The 24,496-nt window shown below is 36.3% G+C and overlaps 1 protein-coding gene across 1 annotated transcript in view; it reads right to left on the bottom strand.

Annotated features, from left to right (window-relative positions):
* The window catches only part of CCDC93 (CCC complex scaffolding subunit CCDC93), a 38,566-nt gene extending 14,572 nt beyond the window's left edge, over positions 1-23,994 (bottom strand). Inside the window, exons 1-16 of the mRNA XM_034423741.2 lie at positions 23,735-23,994; positions 19,517-19,630; positions 19,052-19,146; positions 18,022-18,133; positions 17,773-17,871; positions 16,450-16,506; positions 13,194-13,294; positions 10,109-10,145; positions 9,255-9,347; positions 9,101-9,151; positions 7,542-7,628; positions 6,600-6,716; positions 6,419-6,481; positions 5,183-5,256; positions 2,749-2,830; positions 501-572 (exon numbers count right to left, since the gene is read on the bottom strand). Of these exons, the coding sequence (XP_034279632.1) occupies positions 501-572; positions 2,749-2,830; positions 5,183-5,256; positions 6,419-6,481; positions 6,600-6,716; positions 7,542-7,628; positions 9,101-9,151; positions 9,255-9,347; positions 10,109-10,145; positions 13,194-13,294; positions 16,450-16,506; positions 17,773-17,871; positions 18,022-18,133; positions 19,052-19,146; positions 19,517-19,630; positions 23,735-23,776 (1,296 nt within the window). The 5' untranslated portion in view covers positions 23,777-23,994. The remainder of the gene's footprint in view (positions 1-500; positions 573-2,748; positions 2,831-5,182; positions 5,257-6,418; positions 6,482-6,599; positions 6,717-7,541; positions 7,629-9,100; positions 9,152-9,254; positions 9,348-10,108; positions 10,146-13,193; positions 13,295-16,449; positions 16,507-17,772; positions 17,872-18,021; positions 18,134-19,051; positions 19,147-19,516; positions 19,631-23,734) is intronic.
* Positions 23,995-24,496: the final 502 nt, after the last annotated feature.

Genomic DNA, 24,496 nt, shown 5'->3' with positions numbered 1-24,496 from the left:
ACAACATTTATGAAATGTTGTAACCATTACATCACTATGTAGCATTCATACACAATTAATTTTTGATTTAATTTTATACACATTTTACAAACTTTTATTACTTTTTTAATTTCATATGTTTTGGTTCACGTTAAATCACACAATCACTATCCAATTTTTTTAAAAAAATGCCTTCAATAAAGAAATATTAAAAAGAAAAGAGCTATGTGCCATCTAAGCATTATCTACCATGTATTCAACTACCAGGTTTTGAATAAGAAAACGCTTTCAATATGGATGAGGCAGGACAAACATTAAATCAAGAAGTGTATTAATCTGAAAGTGATTATAGGTAAACAGCGTCATATAGATCTAGGACTTGCCAGCTAGAGATTGGCAAAAAAACAAACAAACCCATGTCAGTTTCTAACCAGAACTAGCAGATAATTGCAAGGATTTTCTCAATTAAAGATAATTATCGAGGAAGCAAAGGATAGAAAGGTCTAATACTTGTTGTTTACCCTTTCCTCTCCACTTTCAGCCGCTTCTGCTTTCAAATTTTCAATGTTTTGTTGAAGACGTGCCATCTCTTCCTTAAAGAATAATAAAAATAGAAATAGTTCATCTCCAAACACTGTACACTTTGTGAAAAAAGAAGCCAAGAATTAAATAATCAAGAACAAAGATTGTGTTCAAATTAGGTTAAGGTACACATGGACTACAGCAGGTGTCAAACTCGCATCACGGTGCCATCATATGCGTATCGGGACTTTTTTCCCCTTCGCTAAAACGGGCATGGGTGTGGTCAGCGTGTGATGCATCTGGCCTGCAGGCCGCGAGTTTGACAGCCCTGGACTAAAAACAAAATAAAATTAAAACAATGTTATTTAAGATAGAACTTCTTTTACTGATAAATAGGATGCTCTACTGTTGACAGTTGCATACTTTTTTGGGGGGTGGGGTGGGGAAGAAACAGATAATTTTTTTTCTGAAATATTTCTTGCACCGAGAAATAAAAGATGTACACTAGCTTGAAAATGTTAGGATATCTACATTGATTAAAAATGCATCCACCATCAAGATTACAAGAAAAAATAGTTGAAAGATGTACCTGCAAAACAACTTTCATTTAAAAAAGAAAATCAAAGGAGATTTTGAAGCTACAACATTTTAGGGCATTTAAATGAGTTCGATAAAAACAATTCTCTAGCAATCTATAATTGTTATCCTAAAAGGCATTAAAATACTCGAGCTGAAAATTCATAGGACATTTCATTTCTCTTATCTTGATTCCTACTTTTATCCTAATGCTTTTTCAGAATAAAATGCATGCCATCTGCACAGCAAAAAATTATGCCCCCAATTTCTCTTAACAAGGTGCTGTTTTAGCCTCCATGTAACATTAATAACTCATTAATTACAGCCTAAGACTACAGACATGGTAATATAGAAAGCAACCTTGCACCAGGTTAAATGAATGATCCATTTAGCCTAGTAATGTAATTAGAAATTTTCTTGAGAATTCTGGGAATTAGAAAGCATATATCTGCTTAGGTATTGTTGTGACCTAGACCCAAGTAGGTATTATCAGACGCAATTAGTTCTAAACAAACAGATTTTATTAGAACACCTGAGAATTAACTCATTCTTAGCCAAGTCTAAACTAATTCAAAACAAATTCTTCATAATACAATTCTTCAGCCTTATCACCAACCTTGGTCTACTTAGGCAACCTGCCAAAGGCTTTTCTTGGCAAAAGTTCAGAAGCAGAAGACGCTGACAAGAAATAAATGCAGCAAGACAAGAAACAAATCTATCAACGTTGTTTTCCGACAAAGAGCCCAAGAGCCGTTGCTGGTCTTTTAAGCCTTATGGGAGGGCCAATCATCTCTTGGCCTTACTCCCGAGTCGTCCTTTTTGCTTTAGCTGCTCTTGCCTTCTGGCAGCTCTTCTCATGCGTGCACAAGGAACAGGCTCCTCCTGTTCCTCTGCCTCTCTGCTGTCAGCCTCTGGAGGCTCCAGAGCCCGCATATCACTCCCAGATGGCCCTGGCCCCATCTTTGCCTCCAACGCAGAGTCCTCATCCGGGCCTTCCCCAGCCTCCAGGACTGGCCCAAGTTCTTCCTCAGCCTTCTCACTGTCCGATTCCGCTGCCAGCTCCGCAGGCTGCTGGCGGACCACAACAGGTATAACTTAGCACATGTCAATCCAACTAAGTCTACATTGACCAGATTTACATGGACAGGCAATTGGACAGAGACCACTAGAACACTAGCTATGTGACACTCGTACTGATATTTAACTGATATTTAACTTTGCTAACCTAAATTAGCAAATGATGAGGCAAGATTATTCAGTTCAACTTTACTATTTACCAAGTTCCACAATCCACTGTTAGATGGAAATAAGTCTGATCTAAAGAACACAGTACCCAAAAATGTTCCAGTCCCAGAGCCATCTTTTCAAATAAAAAGTCCACTCCTCATTATTTTAACTTTCTTAATTCCAGTGACTTAATTTAGATTTTTTTAAAAAATTCATGTTGTTTTAGTATTGTGAAACAATCAGGATTCCAAAGCCTTTGCAAATTTATAGTCTCTCATTCCTGCATATCCTACCAATATAGCATGGCTTGATCACAGGTGGGCAATTATTTTGCTATACCATACTGCATAATGAACATATGTAACACAATCTTAAAAGAACTTCTTATACAGCATTACACAAACAGCAACAGAAACATATATATAATAACTTTCTCAAACTTACTCGACAATGCGCTTTAAATTCTTGTTCTTGACCTTTAAGATTCTCATTCATTGCTACCAGCGCTCGAAGTTTCTGCAATACACTAGGATAATAATGTGTAATGAGGATTTAGAACACGTGTTCCAAGCAAATGTAAGCATTAGATTAAGAGAAAACCTTTTTTTCCTAATTATCTGAAACACTCTAGCTCGGGGGTGTCAAACTTGTCATCACGTTGTCGTCACATGACATATCACAACTTTTTTCCCTTCGCTAAAGCGGGGGTGGGCATGGCCAGCGTGTGATGCATCCGACCCGCTGGCTGAGAGTTTGACACCCCTGCTCTAGCTGATGCCACAGAATGAAAGATGGCAAATAGGCTTAATAAAACAAAACTTTGTGAAAAACAACCATCTAACTACCAGTAGTTACATTTTGTCCTACATAAAATATTTCTAAAATGTTAATTAAAAAAAAAAAGAATAGGAACGTCAGTTGAACCTACTGCATTTCTGTCTGAACCTTATCTATTAGACTTCTTTTATAAATACTATAGGTTCAAACTGAAGTTCCTAAAAAGAATATACTTAACATTTTGTTCAAGTAAAACTGGAATGCACTTGCATCATGTTGATGATATTCTTTCAAAAATTATACAGTAAAAATAGGGATCAAAAGTTTCAGTGAGAACATTTGTAAAACATTTTGGTCCATAATTTGTTTTGATGTATTTTGTCCATTTGAGAAATCTCTGAATTCAAATCACCATTGACCAAAAATTAAGACATCTAAGTTACTGTTCTACCCATATATATTCAAGTGCTTGAACACCATATAGGCATCTTCATAGTGGAGAGAAACTTGAGTTAAAGGAATCACCTTTTTCTGTGTTTAGACACTTGGGAAAAGCTGTTGCTTTTCTTTTCTTCACTTTGTCCACTGGGCACCAAGTGTTCATTTGGCACACTTGTAGCAAGTTTCCTTTTTATCATCTTGGAGATCAAGAAAATATGGCTGTGATCTTCCTGAAGTTACAGATTAGTAAAATCAGATCACCCTTTTTCAGAGGCCTCTCTCTGAACACACACAGAGAGAAAGAGCTTTAAAAATACCCTGTAACCTCTGGAATGCACCCTAAAATTGTACTGTAAATCTTCCTGGCAATAATAAAAACACTAGTGAGTTATGCAGATTATGAGAGTGCAATATTCCAAATTTAAAGAGGAAAAGGGTGATTAAGAGCATACATGGGTGAACACGGTGAACCTGATGGTAATAGTTCAAAGATGCCACATCTTTCCTGGGATCATCATGCTACTGAGAGGAAGAGATCCAACAAGGGCAAAAATGTATGAGTCTGCATGTATGTATACACACATGTACTGTACAGGTACACAAACACAAACCCACGCTAAGGATAGGAAGAACTCCAACATAGGCACTCTCTCTCTCTCTCTCTCTCTCTCTTTCTCTCTCTCTCTCTCTCTCTGTACGAAAAGATTCTCTAAATCAGTTCACCAATGTTAAATTTTTATGCATATCACATTAAAGTGAATTCTGATCACTTAAATATTACCAAATGTTATTCACAAATTCTACTTCTTAAGAATACATATAAAGAGCCCTTTTGAAAAAGAATGTTTAAACTAATTTACACTCTAGCAAAAGTAATGCCTTAACTCTTGGTAAATTAGAATTAAATTGTAACCCATTTAATTCCAGGGAGAAAAACAAGTATGTGGTTTAAAGCAATAACACTTTAAAAATAAATTAGTCATCAGTATTTGTATCAAGCCACTGCCAAACTTTCTGATTCTTTCTAAATGCTAATGCTTGCTGCACGTATCTTTGCCGATATTTAAAGCTGCTAATCCTTTCAAATCTGCTACTCAGTGTAGTAAATAATGAAGAACAGAGGCTATGAACCAGGGCCTATAATTTTGGGATGTAACATCTGGATCTCTTATTCACTGCAATTCCAAGCCATGTACTTTGTGTACATAGTGAAAACAAAACTTTGAGTCAAATAAATGTGAAAGGGTATATGCATTTTTATTGTGCGTATACTCTTTCTAGCTTTGCATAAAATTAAAAACAAAAACAGATAAATGAGTAAATCTCACTTAACGTAAAATTCTATTTGCTATAAAATATAAGAAGCAAGATGATCACGTGATTAGGACGTTGGGTAGATTAGCAAGCCCACATTCGAGACTCGAATGCTGCCATGGAGCGGAGTTGAGCTCCCATTCCTCGCTCCAGCTCCTGCTGGAGACATGAAAGGGCCCCCCAACTGGGCATCCCCCAGACAACGGTGATTTCACCAGCTAATCCTTTCAACTCAGAAGTATTTCGGTGCTTCTGACACAAATGTTGTGCTATTAAATACTTTATGGGAAAAAAATACACCACTACGAAAGAAATAAAGCAGAATGGGAATAGATGTAGCACGTACTTTGCATCTGCTTGGGATTCCACCACTTCCAAAGCTGCCAATTCCTTATCTAATTTTTCACTGTACGATTTAACCTATGAAATCAGAATTTATAACAGATGGTGTAAACATTTTGTGGATCAAAAGATGGTTAAAAGAAATCAGCAAGAAACACCCTCTAAGATTTTATCTGTCTCTGTTATGAACTCTTGGCAACATCTGGCAATTTTTTCATTGTATAACGAGCGTGATTTCTAAAAGCATAATTGTTTCCCCTAAACAAACAGTGGTAGATCATCACATGGCTAAACATATTACACATTCAGCATATTTTTTCTTGTTTGACCACAATTGCTACATTCTTTGATTCTTTGAAATTTAGAAAACAGGAAACATGAAGCAGATATAACTCTTATTTCTACAGAAATCTAAGAATGAGGTGGAGTATGCTGATTTCACTAATCCATTCAACATTTCCAGTGGTGATTGAATCCCTTGATGCAGTTCCTCCACTAGCTTACAGCACTGATTAGATGCACTAAGATATCCTACATCAAATAAAATATAACTTGAATTCATCTCAATTTGTTTTGTCCATAATTAGGCATACATGTACCCAATTATATGCAGGTAAAAGAGTAGGCTACAATTCTTCAGAGTAAGTCCAAAATATTTACTTGGTCTTCAGAACATACATAGCTTGGAATGACATGTTCTTAGAACTGAAGAAGGGCAGAAGATCTCTGTGAACTTCAACAGAGTTGCTGGGAATTGAGTGGGGGTGGCATATAAATTTAAACTATTATGATGATGATGATTTGTCACACAGTCAGCCAGATGTTTAGATCTGAATTGGCATTTTTATCCACCTTCCCAAGTATCTGGGACAGGAAGATGTTTCATCATTTCATCGTTTCATTCTGTTTTTATTATTAAAAATGTGCTCACCAAGACTGTAAAACCAACCATCTTGGTGGGGAATAATTGACAACAATTCTTCTGTTGCAAGTAACAACTGCATTTTATGGAAGCAATGCAATACATCTGGATAACTGACAGAGCTACCCAATGGAAAGGTTTCAGCATTTCACTAAAAAGCAACAATGAAACCCATTCTACTGCAAGTGCATCTTACACCTTTGATTTGCTGGTGTGTACGCACACAATTTTAAATAGCTCCATTCATTTTCTGCAATTTCTAGTGCAGGTCTGAGAAAAGACAGCAGGAAGAAGGGGTTGAGGGGAAAAAAGGTTTACCTCATGTAGTGTCTTTTTAGCCTCATCACATCCTGTCTGTAGATCAGCACATTTAGCCTTCAACTATTATCAGAGAAGGAAAAACAGCAAAAGGAAATTAACTGATCACAAATTTGATAAAGTTTTTAGTGTGTATCTGAATGATTCGTGAAAGATAGGGAAGAGCCTTGTCAAAACATACCTCATCCAAGTGTTTGGTTTTCTGTAAAATCTGTTTGTTTAAGGAAGCCACCTTCCTTTTATGCTGCTGGGCAGTTCCAAGTCTCTCTGGGCGTTCTTCTGAAGAAAGTTCTGATTGCTGGATGTGAGGTGGGAGAGGATGAGGAAGGAAGGGGAAGGGAGGGGGGTGTAAAAAAAACCCAGAGAAACAAGTTGTCAATTAAAGTTTTGCTAGCTTCTCAAGTACAGTTTTTTGGCTGCTGTTTACACACGGGTCTCTACAAAATGGCAGATGCATACTTTGATACCTCAGAGAGGTATCAAGAGTCTCGGTGGCACAGTGGTTAGAGTGCAGTACTGCAGGGTACTTCTGATGACAGCCAGCTGCCTGCAATTTGGCTGTTCAAATCTCACCAGGCTCAAGGTTGACTCAGCTTCCATCCTTCCGAGGTGGATAAAATGAGGACTCAAATTGTTGAGGGCAATATGCTGACTCTGTAAACCGCTTAGAGAGGGCTGTAAAGCACTGTAAAGCGGTATATGTGTCTAAGTGCTATTGCTATTGATACGGTCACCTTCCTAATCAACATGTGTTGATTATTATTTAATAATAGTAACTACAACCCTTATGTTGACCAAGTCTAGTTTCTCAGGATATCTACAGAAAGACTGAGCTATGATATGTGCTCTTCCTTAGGACTTAATTCCTACACAAAACAAGAAAATGAGCATGGATAGGAATCAGGACCAAGGCATGTGGTCCAATTTCTTGGCAAGAAATTATATAATTGGTTTTGAGACTTTCCCTTTGTGTTGGTGGTATAATTTTCTGCAAACAAAATTCAAAATTAGCATTGGCTCACACCATCATTATTATTCTAATGTTTTTAATAAGTTGACATATAGGAAGCTAAAAACAAAACAGCCTTAGATCAAAGTTTGTTTAAAAATAAGAATATCCTACCTTTTCAGCATATTCTGATACAATCTGCTTGATTTCATCAGACTGAAGGCCAACTATCTGGCCTACGGTGCTTGCGGTCAATCTGCCCTGAAAGCATAGCTCAAGTTGGTGATACAATGAAAACTGTTTCAAGAACTTAATTGTTTCCACCGATGCTCCAGTTTCTTTGTGTTTTTTCCTTTTCCCTTCCCATCCCTCTTTTTCTTTTCTGAATCATGTCTGTTTGATTGCAAGCTTATCACATAGGCAGGGACTCTCTCTCCAAATTCATAACTGTGTACAGGTAGTCCTCAACTTATGACCACAATTAAGCCCAAAATGCATGTTGCAAATGAGAAATTTATTAAATGAGTTTTGCCCCATTTTGCAACTTTTTTTTGCCACATTTATTAAGTGAATCACTGCAGTTGTTAAATTAGATTCACTTAACACTTAATACGGTTGTTAAGTGAATCTGGTTTCCCCATTGACTTTGCTTGCCAGAAGGTTGCAAAAGGTGATCACATGACCTTGGGGCACTGCAACTGTCATAAATATGAATCATTTGCTAAGTGTCCAAATTTTGATCCCATAACCATGGAGATGCTGCAACAGCCATAAATATGAAAAAATAGTCATAAGTCATTTTTTCAGTGCCATTGTAACTTCAAACAGTCATTAAGCAAACTGTTGTATGGTAAGTCAAAGTCTACTGTATTTGGTATTTACTTAAGGACAAGCTTTCTTAAGAGTGGCAGGTCTCCATCCTTTTAAGCCTTCCATAAGGCTTCGAAGATCCAGCTTTTCCCTCAAATGCTAGGAGAAGCCCATTATAACAGATTTGGTTTTTGTCGTTTCTAATGTTTTAATTGGTTGAGTTTTATAATTTTAATATGATTTTGTACTGCGTGCCTTTTACTTTTTGATTGGGAGTTGCCCAAAATTGATTGAAAGATGGGTAGCTATATAAAAGTTTTAAATAAATGGCCTTTTTGGCAAGAGAGCAAATAAATAATAATAATATGAAACCATTCAATGATTGAGAGAGTTTCTGGGTACGGATACTACCTTCGTTTCTATTCCTTTAAAATGAACAATGTCTTTACAAGCTGCACAACAGTTGACAGAGAAAAAAAACCTCTAATAGGGAATATTTTTCCTTGAGCCTGCTACTTTTTTACCTTGTTTCAATTTGTACTGTAGTTTAATGGCTCAGCTTGTCCCACCCGGTTAGCTCTACTTGAAAGGTTGCAATACTTTTCCAATCAAAATTGTAGTGGAAAGCCATAGTATTCCAAGTATGCTGTTTATGAACTAATACTCTTGAACTGGCTTATTATATGCAAAATACAACTGAAAAATGGTACATGCATACTGTCTTCTTCTAAAAAGTTACTGTTCTTTGCTTATTTTCAACACATGGAGTTAGAACATTTAAATAAGTAATTTGGTAAAACATCCATTTTCAGAAATATTTTAATTCATGTCTCCCTCTTAAACCGCCACATGCAATTAAACAACAAACATTAAAAGCAAATGATGAACTTCTTTCTTAGACATTAAATATAGAACTAATTTACCTCTTCTGTTCCCATTGCAGCCATCTCAGTCATCAATGTTTTGATACGAAGCTGATTTTAAAAGAAGAAGAAGAAGAAGAGGGGGAAGCATCAGAAAGCTAATTTCTGAACAAGATCTCAAGGCTTTTAATCAAGAAATATCAATTATGGGTACCTCTTCAGCAGCTTGAAGGTCATCCTCAGTATAAGTATCATTTTTTCCTGATGATGCAAGTCCAGCTGGAAGTACAACTTTTTTGTCTTCAGGCTATTACAAAAGAAAGGATATTTGTATGATTAAAATTAAAAATGGATCGAATCACAAGACAAAAGAAACCATCAAAATATAACCTGAAATTATTAAAGAAATAATACTCAAAGACAGAATTCTGTCAGGCACAAAGAGTCACAACCATCCACTAGGCTGCAGCAAGGAAGATTTATTAAAACCTATATACAAGAATCTAGTCAACTAAAGTTCAACAATAAACTGGTGCCAGGTAAGGGTCAACGTAAGGAGTTGAATTTCTTGTGTAAACGTAATGGCTCTTAAAGTGATAACACATTTAACTCCACCCCCACCTCTGCCTGCTCTTCCCCTAGACGTTCATAGTTAACATGCCATAATTTATACTATAGTATAATATGTACTTCACATAGTAAGTAATTTCCTCTCCTCTTCAATATATTCTAATATCACCAATCTTTGGGGACTTCTTGATAGATTTGGAATGAAAGCTACTGCACCTTCTTAGATCTTATTATTAAATAACTTTTGGGACAATGCAGCCCTGCTGATATCCAGATATTGAGTCATGCAAGGCTTCAAAGATGACAAACACCACCTAAGTTGCAACCGGAGGTTAACTAACAATTAGTGCTGCCCTTGTAGTGGTGCTACATGAGCAAATAGTGAAATCAAGCTGCCACTTTCAAATGCTCTTTGTGGATAATCCCAGGTAGGACACATTCCAAAAGTCTAGTTGAGGGCTGTGTACGGTGTGTTTATTGAGAAAGAAACAATCTTACCTTCTCAATTTTTCCTTGCTTGCTGAATCCGTACCTCCTGTAATACATAAACAGGGAAAACCAAAATATTTTGCAGCTTCCTTTTAGTTTAATAAAAGATGTCACTTTGCCTATGCATAAGGCACTCTCCACACAAAAATCAGAACTGGCGTTCCTGGGTTAGTTGTGAGTTCAAAATAAACTGGTGAATAAGCATCTTATATAATAACTGAACTTTCACCAACACTGGAGAATTCTATAACAATGCAGCAACAAGCCAAGATGATGGGGCGATTCCCTATACTGTAAAATGTATGAGCAGTGAATGATTACCTCTTAGCCTCCAATCCTTTCAAAGACTAAAAGAGGTGATCGATGTGGCTTCATTGAAATAAGCAAGTTAGGAAATGACTATTACCTAACTTCTTGGGTTGGCAATATATAAACCATAAGTGTAGCTTTAAGACTGCTGTATTGCATCACACTGTGTCCTGATTGGTTAGCTCTGTAGCCAATGTCCTTAAGAGGGAGCTAGAAACATGGTTTGTTCTCTTTGCTGTTCTTGCTCTCTGATATCTCTGTATGCTACTGTTTGCAAATCCAGAAGAACTGTTTATTGTGAATGATTATGATGACTGGTAAGAAGACTTTGTTATTGGATTATCCCTTGACTATCGTTTTACTATCTCTTGCTTTATATGTGTATGACCTGGACTGTTTGTTGGACTGTGCCTTACTATTTCCTGAAAGTAAACACAACTCAGTGTATCTCTGTGTTGGCTGTGTTTATTCGTAACTACTCTCAATTGCTTTCATGTGCATACACTTGCTACTCAAGGGTTATTCTGCGAATTCCTTAACACAATCCTTTCTGGCAGACTGGGGGAACTTTAACACAATCTTCCTATAAGCAATCTGAATTTACTACTCTTTAATTGTTCTTATGTCATTTTTCAGTAGTTTTCAGTGGTTTGGGAAGGGAGGGATTTGCCTTCAGAGGACTCCAGCTCTCCTCCCCAACCTTTGAATAAAAAGAAAAATCAGCCATGCTCCAAACATTTTGCCATTAAAATTCAGCAGCTCAATCCTGGATGCTGAGAAGGGCACCTCAGCCCCAAAACCGCCTACACTAATGTAAAAGCTGGGGCTTCAGTGGGGGAGCATCACACTAGAGGTGGTTGATAGAGCATGTAAAGGTCCAGTCCCTGACATCTTTCCTTTGCATAGAAAAGACTTGAAGCTGAAACTCTGGATGGAAAATAACAGAATCCTTGTTGTTTAAGAGATCGTTTAAGATTACAGTGCTTGAGTTACGACCATAATGGAGCCTGCCTATTATGGTCTTAAGTCGTAATGGTCATAAAACAGGTTGGGCATGTGGTCGATCTGATTCTAGGAGTTCTTTTGTGATGGTTGTTAAGTGAATGCAGTAATTGTAAGTACGAACCTATTGTTTGTTATGGGTGCAATTTTGCTAAAAACTGCAAGTTCAGCAAAACTGCTGGAAACCTTGGAATGCTGCATATGGCCATAAATATGGCTGAGTCTCCGGAGTGTAAACATGTGACGGGGGGCAGGGGGGAGGCTGGGCTGGGCTGGTATTTGGTATTTAGGCTTAGCAATCCAATCTGTCATATTTTATTAATCATTAATGTTGGGTAAAACACAAGCCAAGATTAAGGGTATAATACTGTCACACCAAATGTGGATCTGGAACGAAGGTGAATATCTGTATATTCTGATTTGTTTGGAATATATATTTTGGCATGGAGGAAATAATGAGAGTGAAATCAAATACTGTATAAATGACTGTGACAGCTAAATAATGAAATCAGACTACTTTGACTTTGTGATAATGCACCATTTAATATGTGATATAGCTGGGGTTAAGGAAAAGTTAATTTTCAAGTAATACCTCTCCCCCCACCCTCCAAAAAAGAAATATGTTTTAACCTGAACATTTAAATAAGAATGTTCATCAAATACCACTACTGAATAATAAAAGTGCAGCCATATTAATGAGAACAATGCAAACTCAATTAGAACAAAACACACAAAAGGAAAATACTCACAAGAAATACTCAGTGAAACTAAGAGGGAGGGATAACAAAGAGATGGAGATTTGAAAACACAGCAAAGACTGCAGTGGAAAAGCCATAATTGATAAAATTAGCAAATGGTTCTCAATGAATGAAAAAAAAAACCTAAATCAGACACTAAAATTAGCCCCTGCACTGTGGAATATTCTCCCCTCCTAGAGGTGAGACAGGCCCCCATTCTCCTGGCCTTCTGAAAAGGAGTTAAACCATAGTTCCATAGCCTCCACACGGAGCCCAGAGAAGGGTGCGACCATGGGGCTGACTAGTGCCCCGAGAATCTTCTTTGCCTTTTAACTAATTTTTATTTCTGTTTTAACATTCTTGCCACTTTCTAATTTTTTTAACTTTTATATACTGTTTTTATATTTCATAGTAGTTGTATACTACTAGATGTTATCTAGTTTGTTATCTAGTTTCATTACCAAACTAGATACCATGTTTCCCCGAAAATAAGACCGTCTTATATTTTTCTGAACCCTGAAATAAGCACTTGGCCTTATTGTGATGCGCTCAAAAGCCCGATTGGGCTTATTATCAGGGGATGTCTTATTTTGGGGGAAACAGGGTAATATCATCTGTGCTAATAAAGAATGGGGGGGGGGCGGTTTTCTCATTTTATTTATTAGTGGCTTGCGCTCACAGTATTGGTGGGAATTATCTTGGTGATTCACTGATTGGGCTGTTAATATTCTCTTATATCAGAATGGTCATAAACTGAGGATTGCCTGTACTTCACAGGAATCTACTACACTGCAACAGTTCTAACAGCTTATAAAATCTCAGGATGTATTCTAGAGGACACATTTCATGCAAAGTACAAGCTAAGCATTGTAGGCTCACTATCCTCTCATGTAAACCAATCCTCAAAACATCCAACTGCTGTGAAGATATTAGTATTGTACAGCAAGCTACCTTAATAATTTTGTCATATAGAAATTCTTAGTAAGTTTCCATGGAGTCATCCATTTTTCTGGAAAGTAGCTTAAGGGACTTCACTCTTAACTTACCTGCCATATTCCAGAAGGGTAGCATGAACTTTGGAATCCTCATCTAGTAATTTCTCTGCTCCCACTCGTCTTTGATATTTCCTCTGTGGCTTGTAAACCTCCTGGAATACAGTAAATACCGATCACACTATTCAGAATTATGCAAAGTATTGAAATGGAGTAAGACATAGTAAGTCAAAGAAATTAAGTCCCAAGGATGCCTTTTTTTTTTCAAGAGGCAACTGGACTTTATGATTTTTCTTTGAAGATGTTTCACTTCTCATCCAAGAAGCTTCTTCAGCTCTCTGAAGCTTCTTGGACGAGAAGCGAAACATCTTCAAAGAAAAACCAGAAAGTCCAGTTGCTTCTTGAAAAAAAAAAAAAAAAAGCACCTTTGGGCCAACCACAACCTAGATGACTGAGAATCTCCATAGACAAAGAAATTAAGGCATGAAGTAAGAAAAATAAATAGAACTAAATTTAAGAAATTTACAACACTAATATCATTTGCTGTACTTCTCCATACTAGTCATCTTCATAAGAATCCTTGTTTTCACATACAGTATGTATGTATGTGTGGAGAGACTAGGACAGCAGGGGGGGTGGGGGGGAGAGGAATCCTTTATTGGACTACAGAAACAGAGCTGATATCTTCAAGATCCACTGAGGGAAAATCTTTCCTTGGGTTGCTGGAACCGAGTTAAAATCCTGAAGATTTTAGCTCCGTGCCTGCAGCCCAGTGACGGATTTCCCTTCCCCTCTGTCTACCATGAGGAAATTCTTTGTTGGATCCCTCTCCTACTTCAGTGGATGAAGGAGAGAGAAAATCCTTCGCTATGTCATAAGAATGGAGTTATGATCCTGAAGATCTTAACTCTGTTTCTCCAGCCCAATGAAGCATTTCTTCTCAAGTGAACAGATGAGAAGGGAAATCCTTCCTCAGCCTGGAAATGTCAGCCTGGGCTGGAGGGGAGAAACTTAGCTCCATGAAACAACTCTTCATCACTGAAAACATTGTTTCTTTTTTATGGTTCATTATAGCTAATTCCCAAAATTAATGAACAGATTTTGATGAGATTCCTTAATCATTATATACATAGAAACAGATTTTAAAATTGGTTGAATATTTTTTCAGTATTATACAATTGGCTAGCCTCAGTGAATTGATCACTCAAATTTGTTTGGTTATGCCATCTTTTGAACAGACTATCCTGTTTAAAAACAACAACAACAACAACGACACGCACAGTTGAAACCTAAAAAACAATAAAGACACACATAGGTGCAAACTTTAAAATCTGTAATATCCTTGAAATGCCGGTCCTTTAAAAAAGGAATACCTTGCATAATTAAATAGGATTTAATTTTGAATCACTGAAGATAATTGATCATTAATTCTACCTTTAGTCTTGAATAATTATGCGTAATTATCTTAATTATGGCTGCTTTTGCTAATTATATAAGGATTATTTTAGTATAATTAAGATGGGAAAAATGAAAAACATGCATTTCATCTATAATAAGCTATTAAAAACTATAAAACAAAGCAATGTACTTAAATTTAAGATAAAACAAGTGAATTGAACAAAGAATGGTCAATGTATGACCCTATGAACAATCTACTTAGATTCAGATAGTAGTGACCATCTTAACTAATTTATTTCTGTTCCTAGGAAATAGACAAGGTACTTCTGATTATTATTATTTTTACAATAATATAGAACAAGAGCAGGTTTTATATATGACATTTTTATACATGAATAAGCAAACTTCACCTTACCTCCTCTATCTATATGGCCTTGTTAAATCAAATAGAAGTATCAAGAAAATTAATTAAAGTCTTCTCTGAATTGAGGTAAATTTCTAGAGACTACATGGATGTTATGCTATTTTCCTGGCAAACATACTGTAAATTTTTGTTCACTGATTTGATTCTTCAAATCATTTTAAGAAAGGAAACATTCTAACTACATTAAGTATATTTCATATTTCTGTATAAAGTCTGACTAAAGCCTGGTGGTTAGGCCACATAGACCATTTTATTAAACATGTATTCAGGATTCCAGTATCTTTTAGTTATCATTTATTTCACTGGATAAAAGTCTGCCATAAAAATGTGATTAGGGATATCATTAGTTTGAAATAATTGATCCATATAATTGGCAATCATAAGAAACACAGGGAATGAGGCAAGAAGGAATAGAAACATGCAAAAAAGGTTAATAAGCAAATCAAAGTGGATTCTCAAAACATGTCCCTCATTGCATCCCATTCTTGTTTAGTGCTACATTTTTTTTTACAAATGACGAAAACAAAAGAAGTGCCTTTCTGAGGAAAACTACTTTAGAATTGCAATGTCTGAATTCTATTTGATGATATTATACCCTTTGTTTATATTATACCCTGACAAAGGCAGTTTACTTTCTCTTAGCTACAATGACAAATATGATCATTGTTTCTATAACTTGGCTTCTCTCCTTCATTGACTCTGCCAGAGAAAGTCATGTTAAGAGTTTTTTACCCTCTCTTTCTCTCTCTGCTGTTTTGATCAATGCTGGCAGATACACAAGTGGGTAAATCTGTTTTAAACCACAGTACATCAGATGAAATGCAATGTAAGCCATGCAAATTATGCATCTTTAAATTTCTTTTTATGTGATATTTGAAACTGACACATCATTTCCTACAAGGACAAAAGAAAAACACAAATGTATTGCTAATATTCAAAACATACACTGGGGTTTCAATATACCACAATTCTATGTGCCACACAAAATTAATCCAGCATTAACCTAGTATTGCTATCTGAAAAATAAAAGAGAACTCTCTTTTATTTTTACTGTCTCCAAGAAGTCTCACTATAAAGAAGAGGAATAAATTTGCAATATAAATTTAACAGCTATATGCTGTAAAATACATGGGCAGCCGAAGTTGGCCGGTTTTCTGCTAGGAATCTTGCATTCCATCCTGTGTCATGCTAAACCACAATGAACCATGATATGATTCACAATACACAAATCCAAGTCCACTGTAATTGCTAATGACATGGAAACTCTTTATCATAATATTCTTTGCAAGCCAGATGAATCAATTTGCAGCAGAACATAAAATTAATAAGAAATACAATGAGTATTATTACTGTAGTTATAATTCATCTGAAAAGGTTTCCTAACTTAAAAAAAGCAATTTTTTTAAAAAAATAAGGTAAAATAAAATAAAAAAATATGGCACATTTAAATCAAACGTTGAATTAAAGTGCATTGCATTTTACACTTACACTGATCTCATTAACAGTTTTTATAGCTTTTTCTTTTCGTAGTATGAATTCATCATCCTGCAAGGCAAGTGAGATAAGTTTAAACAATAGCAACAAACTTTTGGTTTCTACGGGAATAGCAAAGATAGCAAACCTTATTGTATAAAATAACTGTGATGTTCAAATACACCAAAATGGAAGCTATGTCATTCTGACACCTTCACACTGAGAATACAATTGCACAAGTACTTATCTGGGTCATTAAACTCATCAGGACTTCTAAATAGCCACAGATACAACATCCTAATACTGTATTATACTGTACTATAGTTTTAGAAAATATACTTGTCTAATCAAAACCAAAGGCTTTGACATTAGTTATCACATAGGAGTCAGAAAAAGATGCTTTAGTTCTTAAAAACAAAGCTTTTAAATCTAAAGCACCTTGTTCCAGCAGAAAATACGATGTGAATATTGAAAACTAATCAGTTTTTAATGACAATGTGCAAGAACTTTTGAATTCAAACTGTTCTGAATATGTCTCATTTCAGGTTTTAAAAAGTTATTGTGTTTGATTTAACTGTTACAGAATTAAAATGGTCTGCTTTGATTATCTTTAAAAAAAGTGTTTGGGCTAGGAAACAGTATTTTGAGATAAAATACTTCCAAAATTATTAAGATGGTATGCTTTGAATAGAAACAAAGGTTTCAAAATCTTTTATACAACTGTTTCAAATCAAAAGCCGGATGTTTCAAATACAAAACAGTTCAAATTCGAAATATTTTGCACATGCCTATTTTTTAATCATAAAAAGCTTACAATTATATTTTCCTTCCATAAATGAATTGGAGACAAATAACTTGAACATATTCTGGCTTTTCTAACAAAGAAAAACTGAACATGACATTCTTAAGAACAGATAAACCTACCATATAGAACTATACAGTAGTATGTCACAGTAGTATGTTTAATGGGACGTTAAACATCAAATCCCAATGTCACTACCGAAATTAAACTTGTAATAACATAGTTATATGTCTATCAGTGCTGGACAAGCACATTGCTTTCAAATGCTGTTGATAGCAATTTTCCAGATGATTTTAGAAATGCTCCCAAATGGCTAGCAAAACAATTGGATATTTAACATTAAAGAAGGAGTACTGACATTTGTTTTTCTCCAGTATCAGTTCCTGACATTTGATACATCAGTTTCTGTCCTTAAACTCTATGAGCTGAAACAACTGTGCAAGCTTTGCTTCAATCCTGTACAATTTAAAGATGCTGAAGAGAATCACTCTTGATGCCAGTTCAAAAATCACAGAAGATAGCAATCAAATGTTTACCTCTGGTAAACTGTGTATCTTTTGAAACTGAGATATGGAATATGACCGGATGTAATCTCCCATTTCTTCCCGGGTTTCTATTGCACGTTTTACAAGCCACTAAGACCAACGAAGAAAAAGGGGAGGGGAGGAAAAAAATAAGATCTGGATGTGTTACATCTATCAAAAAGATAATTGACAAAATGAACCTCTTCTTTTAATCAGCAATTTTTCCAACAGCGCCATCTTTATATATCAACAGGCATGTACCTGTACAACAGGAAAGATATGAATGAAATCCAATCCCTGTATTTGATGTGGCTCCAAGCGGTGAGGGCATTTCATTCTCGGTAAAACTGATACAATCTTCTCTGTTAAGGCACTGGAAAAAGGCAAATAAGAGACAATTTAGAAACATGCAAATGTATATACACATCCTGAAAGAGCCCCCTTGTGGATACAATTGAATTGCAGGTAAACAACACATCCCATTAATTTGTTTAGAAATCTCACCTAATACAAAGTGTCTTAATTTTCATGTAAGCGGTACAGAATTGCAATCTAAATGGCTGGAGTGATAAAAAACGTTATGCACAATAACTCAACAGTATTAAGACAGGTCTGCCAATTTCTATGACAAATCATTTGATTCATAGCCTCTTATCTTTTGCAAGAAAAAACTGAGAGACAAACTTTTAAATGTTTTAAAACTATTATGTCACCTTTAAGTTGCTTCTTGCTAAGAAAACATACAGACACATGCAGTAAATAGATTGGGGGTTTTTTCCCCATAAAGTGATCTGCATAACAGAGTATAAGAGCCATGGAGGTGCAGTGGTTAGAATGTGGTATTGCAGGCTAATTCTACTGACTGCTGATTGCCAGCAATTTGGCAGTTTGAGTCTCACCACCTCAAGGTTGACTCAGACTTCCATCATTCCGAAGTCGGTAAAATGAGGACCCAGATTGTAGGGGGCAATATGCTGACTATGTAAACTGCTTAGAGAGGGCTGTAAAGCACTGTGAAGCGGCATATAAATATAAGTGCTTTTGCAGTAATAATACTCCATTCCCACTTGCTTGGATCAATGAAAGCAGCATGTGATTATTTTGGCATTACCTAAAAACTGATTTGAGAATAATGCATAGAACAAAGTGTCTATCTTACTTTCAGAGCTACTATGAAACAATTCAAGATAATTGGAAATTCTTGCACAACTTTCCTAGATAAACAAAAATTGTGTTGAAAGCATTATGCATGCCAATAAATTAGTTTCCAAGAGTTTCCCTACCAACTTACATTTTTTGACCAATTGTTGAGTTTTCCTGAAATAACAAGTCAACATCAATATCAAAGTTGCATGTTGTGATACACCAAGTCATGCCACCAACCACCTAAAAACAGGATAAACATATTCATTAAATTGTCTGAAGTGGAAAATCCAATTAATGCCATGTTATTACGTAAAAATGTAATTCACTTTAACTTAGTAATATAATTTTAACTTAGTAGCAGTCCAAGAATTTATTGTTGAATGCAAGATGTTTCTTGTCAACTTATACTAAAGTAGCTATATTTATTTCCTTTTACTAAGAAACATACGAGAATTAAGAAAACAAAACAGTTGTTTGTATAATATATACTTCACTTAAAACAGGTAGTGATTGGTTAAAATCAACAAAATGATGAAAAACTATTAAATCTGTTTAAAGCATGCAGCCCTGCACACAGTATTATAGTAATGATATATGAATATAGTCTTACCTTATCAAAAGGAGACAGGCCTTTAATTCTTGCCCTGAAGTATCCAGCAGCAACCAAGAGTTCTAAAATTTCACTTAACTTGATATTTTGTTCTTCATCCTCTCGAGTTTCAACCTAAAAAGAAAATTAGAGAGGTCTATATTAATAAAAGTTATCAAGATGGAATGGGATGATGAATATCAAAATAATCAGTAAATATTTTTTCCGATGCACGTTATATTTATGTCATAATATATGTTCTACAAATTACCTCAAGATAAAATCAATATTACCATAGCCAGTTCTGCACACTCAAAAAAGTGTCCAAGATTGGGTCTTCATTTCAAAGGATGGTCCTGTACCTCCCTCAACAATGATTATAAAATGTGAGCCATCCCTAAGATTTAAGATTACATCTTAAAAAATTGCTATCATATTGCCAAATTATTACTTTTATGTGACTATTCATTTTAATACTACCGTACTACTATCAGAGCTCTTCTTTGAGTGAAAATAATTATTTTTTTTATTAAATTAATATATTGTCTTTTCAACAGAAATAATGCTTAAGAGAGGGAGTTTTATCCTATTGCAAAATATTTTGTGGAGAAAAGGTACTTAAATATAGCTTATTTATTTTATTCAATTTGATGCTACCTGACTTCAAATAATTCTGTGGATTTATCTAGATCTCTTCAAAAATGCTGCTAAAACCTAAAGTATACTACAATCTCAAAGACAGTGATACAATTCAAGTATCTAGTCAGTTATGGTTAACAGTACATGTGGAATATCAAAAATTGTGAAAAAAGAGCATTTTTATTGTGCTATATACTACCAATTCAATAAAAATGACTACCATGGTTTTGCATTTGCACCAATCCCAATTACATTTCACAACATAGGAATGTAAGTGAAGACAACAAACTCCAAGTGTAAAACCATGGTATCTACAAAAGCACCATAAAAGTAAACCTCTAAATCACTTCAGTCATTGTAAAAAGGGATCACTGGTGGAGATCCAGCACCCGGTCTACTGCACTGCAGCCTCTCTACATTCACAGGCCAATGCCCAATGGCAGCCTCAGGCCATTCTCCTGGAACCAACAGCTAGCTTGTTTGTGAGAATGAATCAGTGGCTGAAAACGACTTCACCAAAACTCACAAAAACCAGTACAAATAGCAGTAGGAGAACTAACATTCAGCTAACTATATTTCAAAACTCTTACCAAGTGTGCTTCTACATAACTATGATTTTTTTATAAGCAACCCCCCAAAAAATGTGCAATTAGGAAATGCAGTAATGAATATCTAAGATTGCGCTTGAGATCAACCTAATCCCAGTCACATAAAAATCAGATTTTTAATAAACAACGTTCTTGACCAGCAAGTTCTTATTAAAACCTGCTACGGTTATGCCATGAGTGCCATTATACAACATTCAAAAAAATATTTAGTTTCAGAAATTTTGGGGTACAATTCTTAGATGCCTTTAAAAATGGGAAGAGATAGAAAGGAACATATAGCTGCAACCATAACAACTCTCTAGTTCATTATAAAGAGTGAACTTCCATGATCTTAGGAATGAAGACATAGGGGAGTGGGTGATTCCTGCAAACATCTAAATGCTTATTTAATAATCCAGAAATGGCTCATCTGCACAGCTCAGTGTGTTTTCCCCTTGTTCTCAGGAAGGATGGAAAATATGTTGTTTTGAAAACCACTACCCCAACTGTGTTCCTATTGTCATGCCTCAAAATGACAGCCCTGCGGGTGACAATTTGGGATGTGCTGTTGCGGAAATGATGAGATTGAGATTGAGAGCAGCAACTAACGGGAGAGGGATTTTTTTCCTGTGCTGCAAAATGGGATTACCTTTAAATTTATGGGAAGCTGTTATGTGAGCTGAATTATGCTCTTCTGTACAACACAACACATTATTTTTGGCTATTATGTTCTATAGAGTAGACTTCCTTTAATTGGCATTATCTAGCTATTGTAGAAGGATAAACTAATTATTTCATGTAACGGAGACTACAGAAACAGAAACACCAGTGAAAACTGTAAACCAGCATTTAATGAAACATGTTAGGGATCTGCAGGAAAATGAGACAGAAATACAGGTAGTCCTTGACTTATGATCTCAACTGAGCTCCGAATTTCTACTGCTAAGCAAGACAGTTGTTAAATGAGTTTTGCCCCATTTTACAAGCTTCCTTGCCACAGTTGTTAAGTGAATCACTGCAGTTGCTAAGTTAACACAGTTATTAAGTGAATCTGGCTTCCCCAATGGCCTTGCTTATCAGAAGGTCGCGAAAGATGATCAAATGACCCCAGGACACAAATATATGCCAGTCACCAAGTGTCCATGAGGATGCTGCAATGATTGTGGAAAAACAGTCATAAGTCTTTCTTTCACTGCCATTGTAACTTCAAAGTCACTAAAAGAAAAAGGGCCTGGTGGCTCAGCAGTCTAATAGCATTGTGATTAACACCAGCTGCCTGCAATTACTGCAGGTTCGAATCTCACCAGGCTCAAGGTTGACTCAGCCTTCCATCCTTTCTAAGGTAGGTAAATTGAGGACCCAGATTGTGGGGGCAATAAGCTGACTTTGTATAAATATACAAAAGTATGAAGGCTATTGCTTAACGCATTGTAAGCCGCCCTGAGTCTCCGGAGAAGGGCGGCATATAAATCAAATTAATAAAAAAATAAAAAAATAAAAAACAAGTGGTTGTAATTCAAGGACTACATGTACAAGAGAGGAAAGCACTGTGGAAAGTACCTCAGGCTGTGTGATATCAGTTAAGCTGCAAGGTTACCAGAGGAAACATAAACTTATGAAAATCTATTTTTGGTCTTCCACTAAAGCAGTTGCTCAACCTCAGCGACTTGAAGATGCGTGAACTTCAACTTCCAGAATTCGTAAGCCGGAATGGGAAAGGAATTCTGGGAGTATACTGGCTGGGGAATTCTGGGAGTTGGAAGTCCACACATATTCAAGTTGCTATGGTTGAGAAACACTGCCTTAGAGAATTTCTTGGTCATGAATCAGACCTGGGCCATATCTCCAAGAACTCTGGATAGCTGCATTTCTGTATGATAATTTTCTATGAAACATCTGTATAAGTCTGAGAAAAAAATAAGAAAGAAACTCAGGTCGCTTTAATTTTTAAACTGTTTTTGCTTTATTTATATGTAGTAATAAAACAAAAGAAGGGAGAGGAAAAAACAGTAACAAAGAGAGGGAGAGTGGGAAAAAAAACCTGTACACATCCTTTAATTGTGGAATCCCTTCTTTATTTTGAAAGATGGGCCTAGGGTATTCCAAGTACAAGCCATTTTATCCAGTGGTGAAATCCAATTTTTTTTACGACCAGTTCTGTTGGGGTGGCTTGGTGGGCGTGGTGTGGCTTGGTGGGCGTGGTAGGGGAAGGATACTGCAAAATCCCCATTCCCTCCCCACTCTGGGGCCATCCAGAGATGATAGTTCTCCAAACTACTCAAAATTTCCGCTACCAGTTCTCTGAACTGCTCAAAATTTCCATTACCGATTCTCCAGAACCTGTCAGAACCTGCTGAATTTCACCCCTGATTTTATCCCCACAGATAAGCCCCCATGCACATTGCACAACCGCCTTTTGAACATGTTGCAATCTCAATCCACACACTCTCACGGTCAATACTGAACCTCGTAGGCTACCTAGGAAGCATTTTCGGTGCTGTAGTATAATCTGGCGCGTTTGCAATAATAGAATCGGCTGGAATGGAACGGCATAGCGATGCTAGTTAAGTAAACACATATTTTTAAATTTTATTTTAAAAAAGAAAAAAAAAACCCTGATCATACGCCAGAGTGATTAGAATCGCTCTCATTACCCAAATCTAATTTCAAAAGGGGGGTGGGGAGAGAGAAACTTAGAGCAAACCTAAAGACGTAACACAGGACATAATGCTTAAGAGGTAACACTTCACGGATACCAGTGTCCTCAGCTGTACAGAACAGTCTACAAGAACGTAGAGAAGCGGTCATTAAAAAAATAGCTCCGAAAGAAACTGGTTTTTTTCCTTCCTTTGGAAAGAAATTCTTGGATCGCTTTTCCTCCTCCTTCTTCTCCTCCACGGGTCGTGGATTCTCCACTCCCGAGTGACATTCAGGAAAGAAACCAATGCATGCAAGGTTTGCTCGCATAAAAAAAAAAAAGGGACCCCAACAACCTCACGACTCTTTCCTTTACCTCCTGGGCAGGCTGATGTTCCTGCCCCTTAAGGGTACCCATATCCGCGCCTTCTCTCCAGCTGCTGCTGCTGCTGCACCGCTTCCTTCTCCTCTGTCACATCCGCTCACGCCGGACTAAAGACTCGCCCACTTAAGTGGGGAAAGCTTGGGTGGCGCTCCTTCTTCTTCTTCCGCATAATCCTACTCTCCCCTCTTCTTCCCTTGGTTTGGACCGCACTCCGCGCCCAAGCGGGCAGATCTGGCGCGGACCGTACCACTCTGTTTAAAAGGAAAGGGGAAGGCGAAAACGGGAGGCGGTCAAGTTGCTCTTTGGAACGCAGAAGGTTGGCTGGAGAGTTGGTGATGTTGATGATTGTAGGAATGCGCCAAGGCCGAAATCACATTTTGGTAAAGGAATGTCTGGCCCTTATTCCCGTCTGATTCCATCTGTTTCTTATTCAATATGGGAATTAGTGAAAATGCCCCGCATTTTGGTTGCCAGGTCTGCTTCCAAAAAATAGCGGACAAGGGGGGTGGGGTGGGGTGATGGTGGTGGTGGTTAAGTAGTAAAAAAATAAATAAAAAAAATTACAATTAAATTATATATTTTCTTACAAACATTTTAACATGTATTAAAATAATCACTTCAAAACTTTACTTAAAATTCAAAACATCAAATATATTATAATAATATGTAAAATATTAAATTACATTTTACTTTGCTGTCCTGTGTATTTTTTATTTGACTGCACAGCTTTGATCAATTCTTTGTGTTTAAGGA

The sequence above is a fragment of the Pantherophis guttatus genome, chromosome 1 (assembly GCF_059756535.1).
Source record: "Pantherophis guttatus breed Tessera chromosome 1, ASM5975653v1, whole genome shotgun sequence".
Classification (NCBI taxonomy): Eukaryota; Metazoa; Chordata; class Lepidosauria; order Squamata; family Colubridae; genus Pantherophis; species Pantherophis guttatus.
The sequence above is the reverse complement of the archived record's forward strand: the minus strand, read 5'-3'. Positions and strand labels throughout refer to the sequence as shown.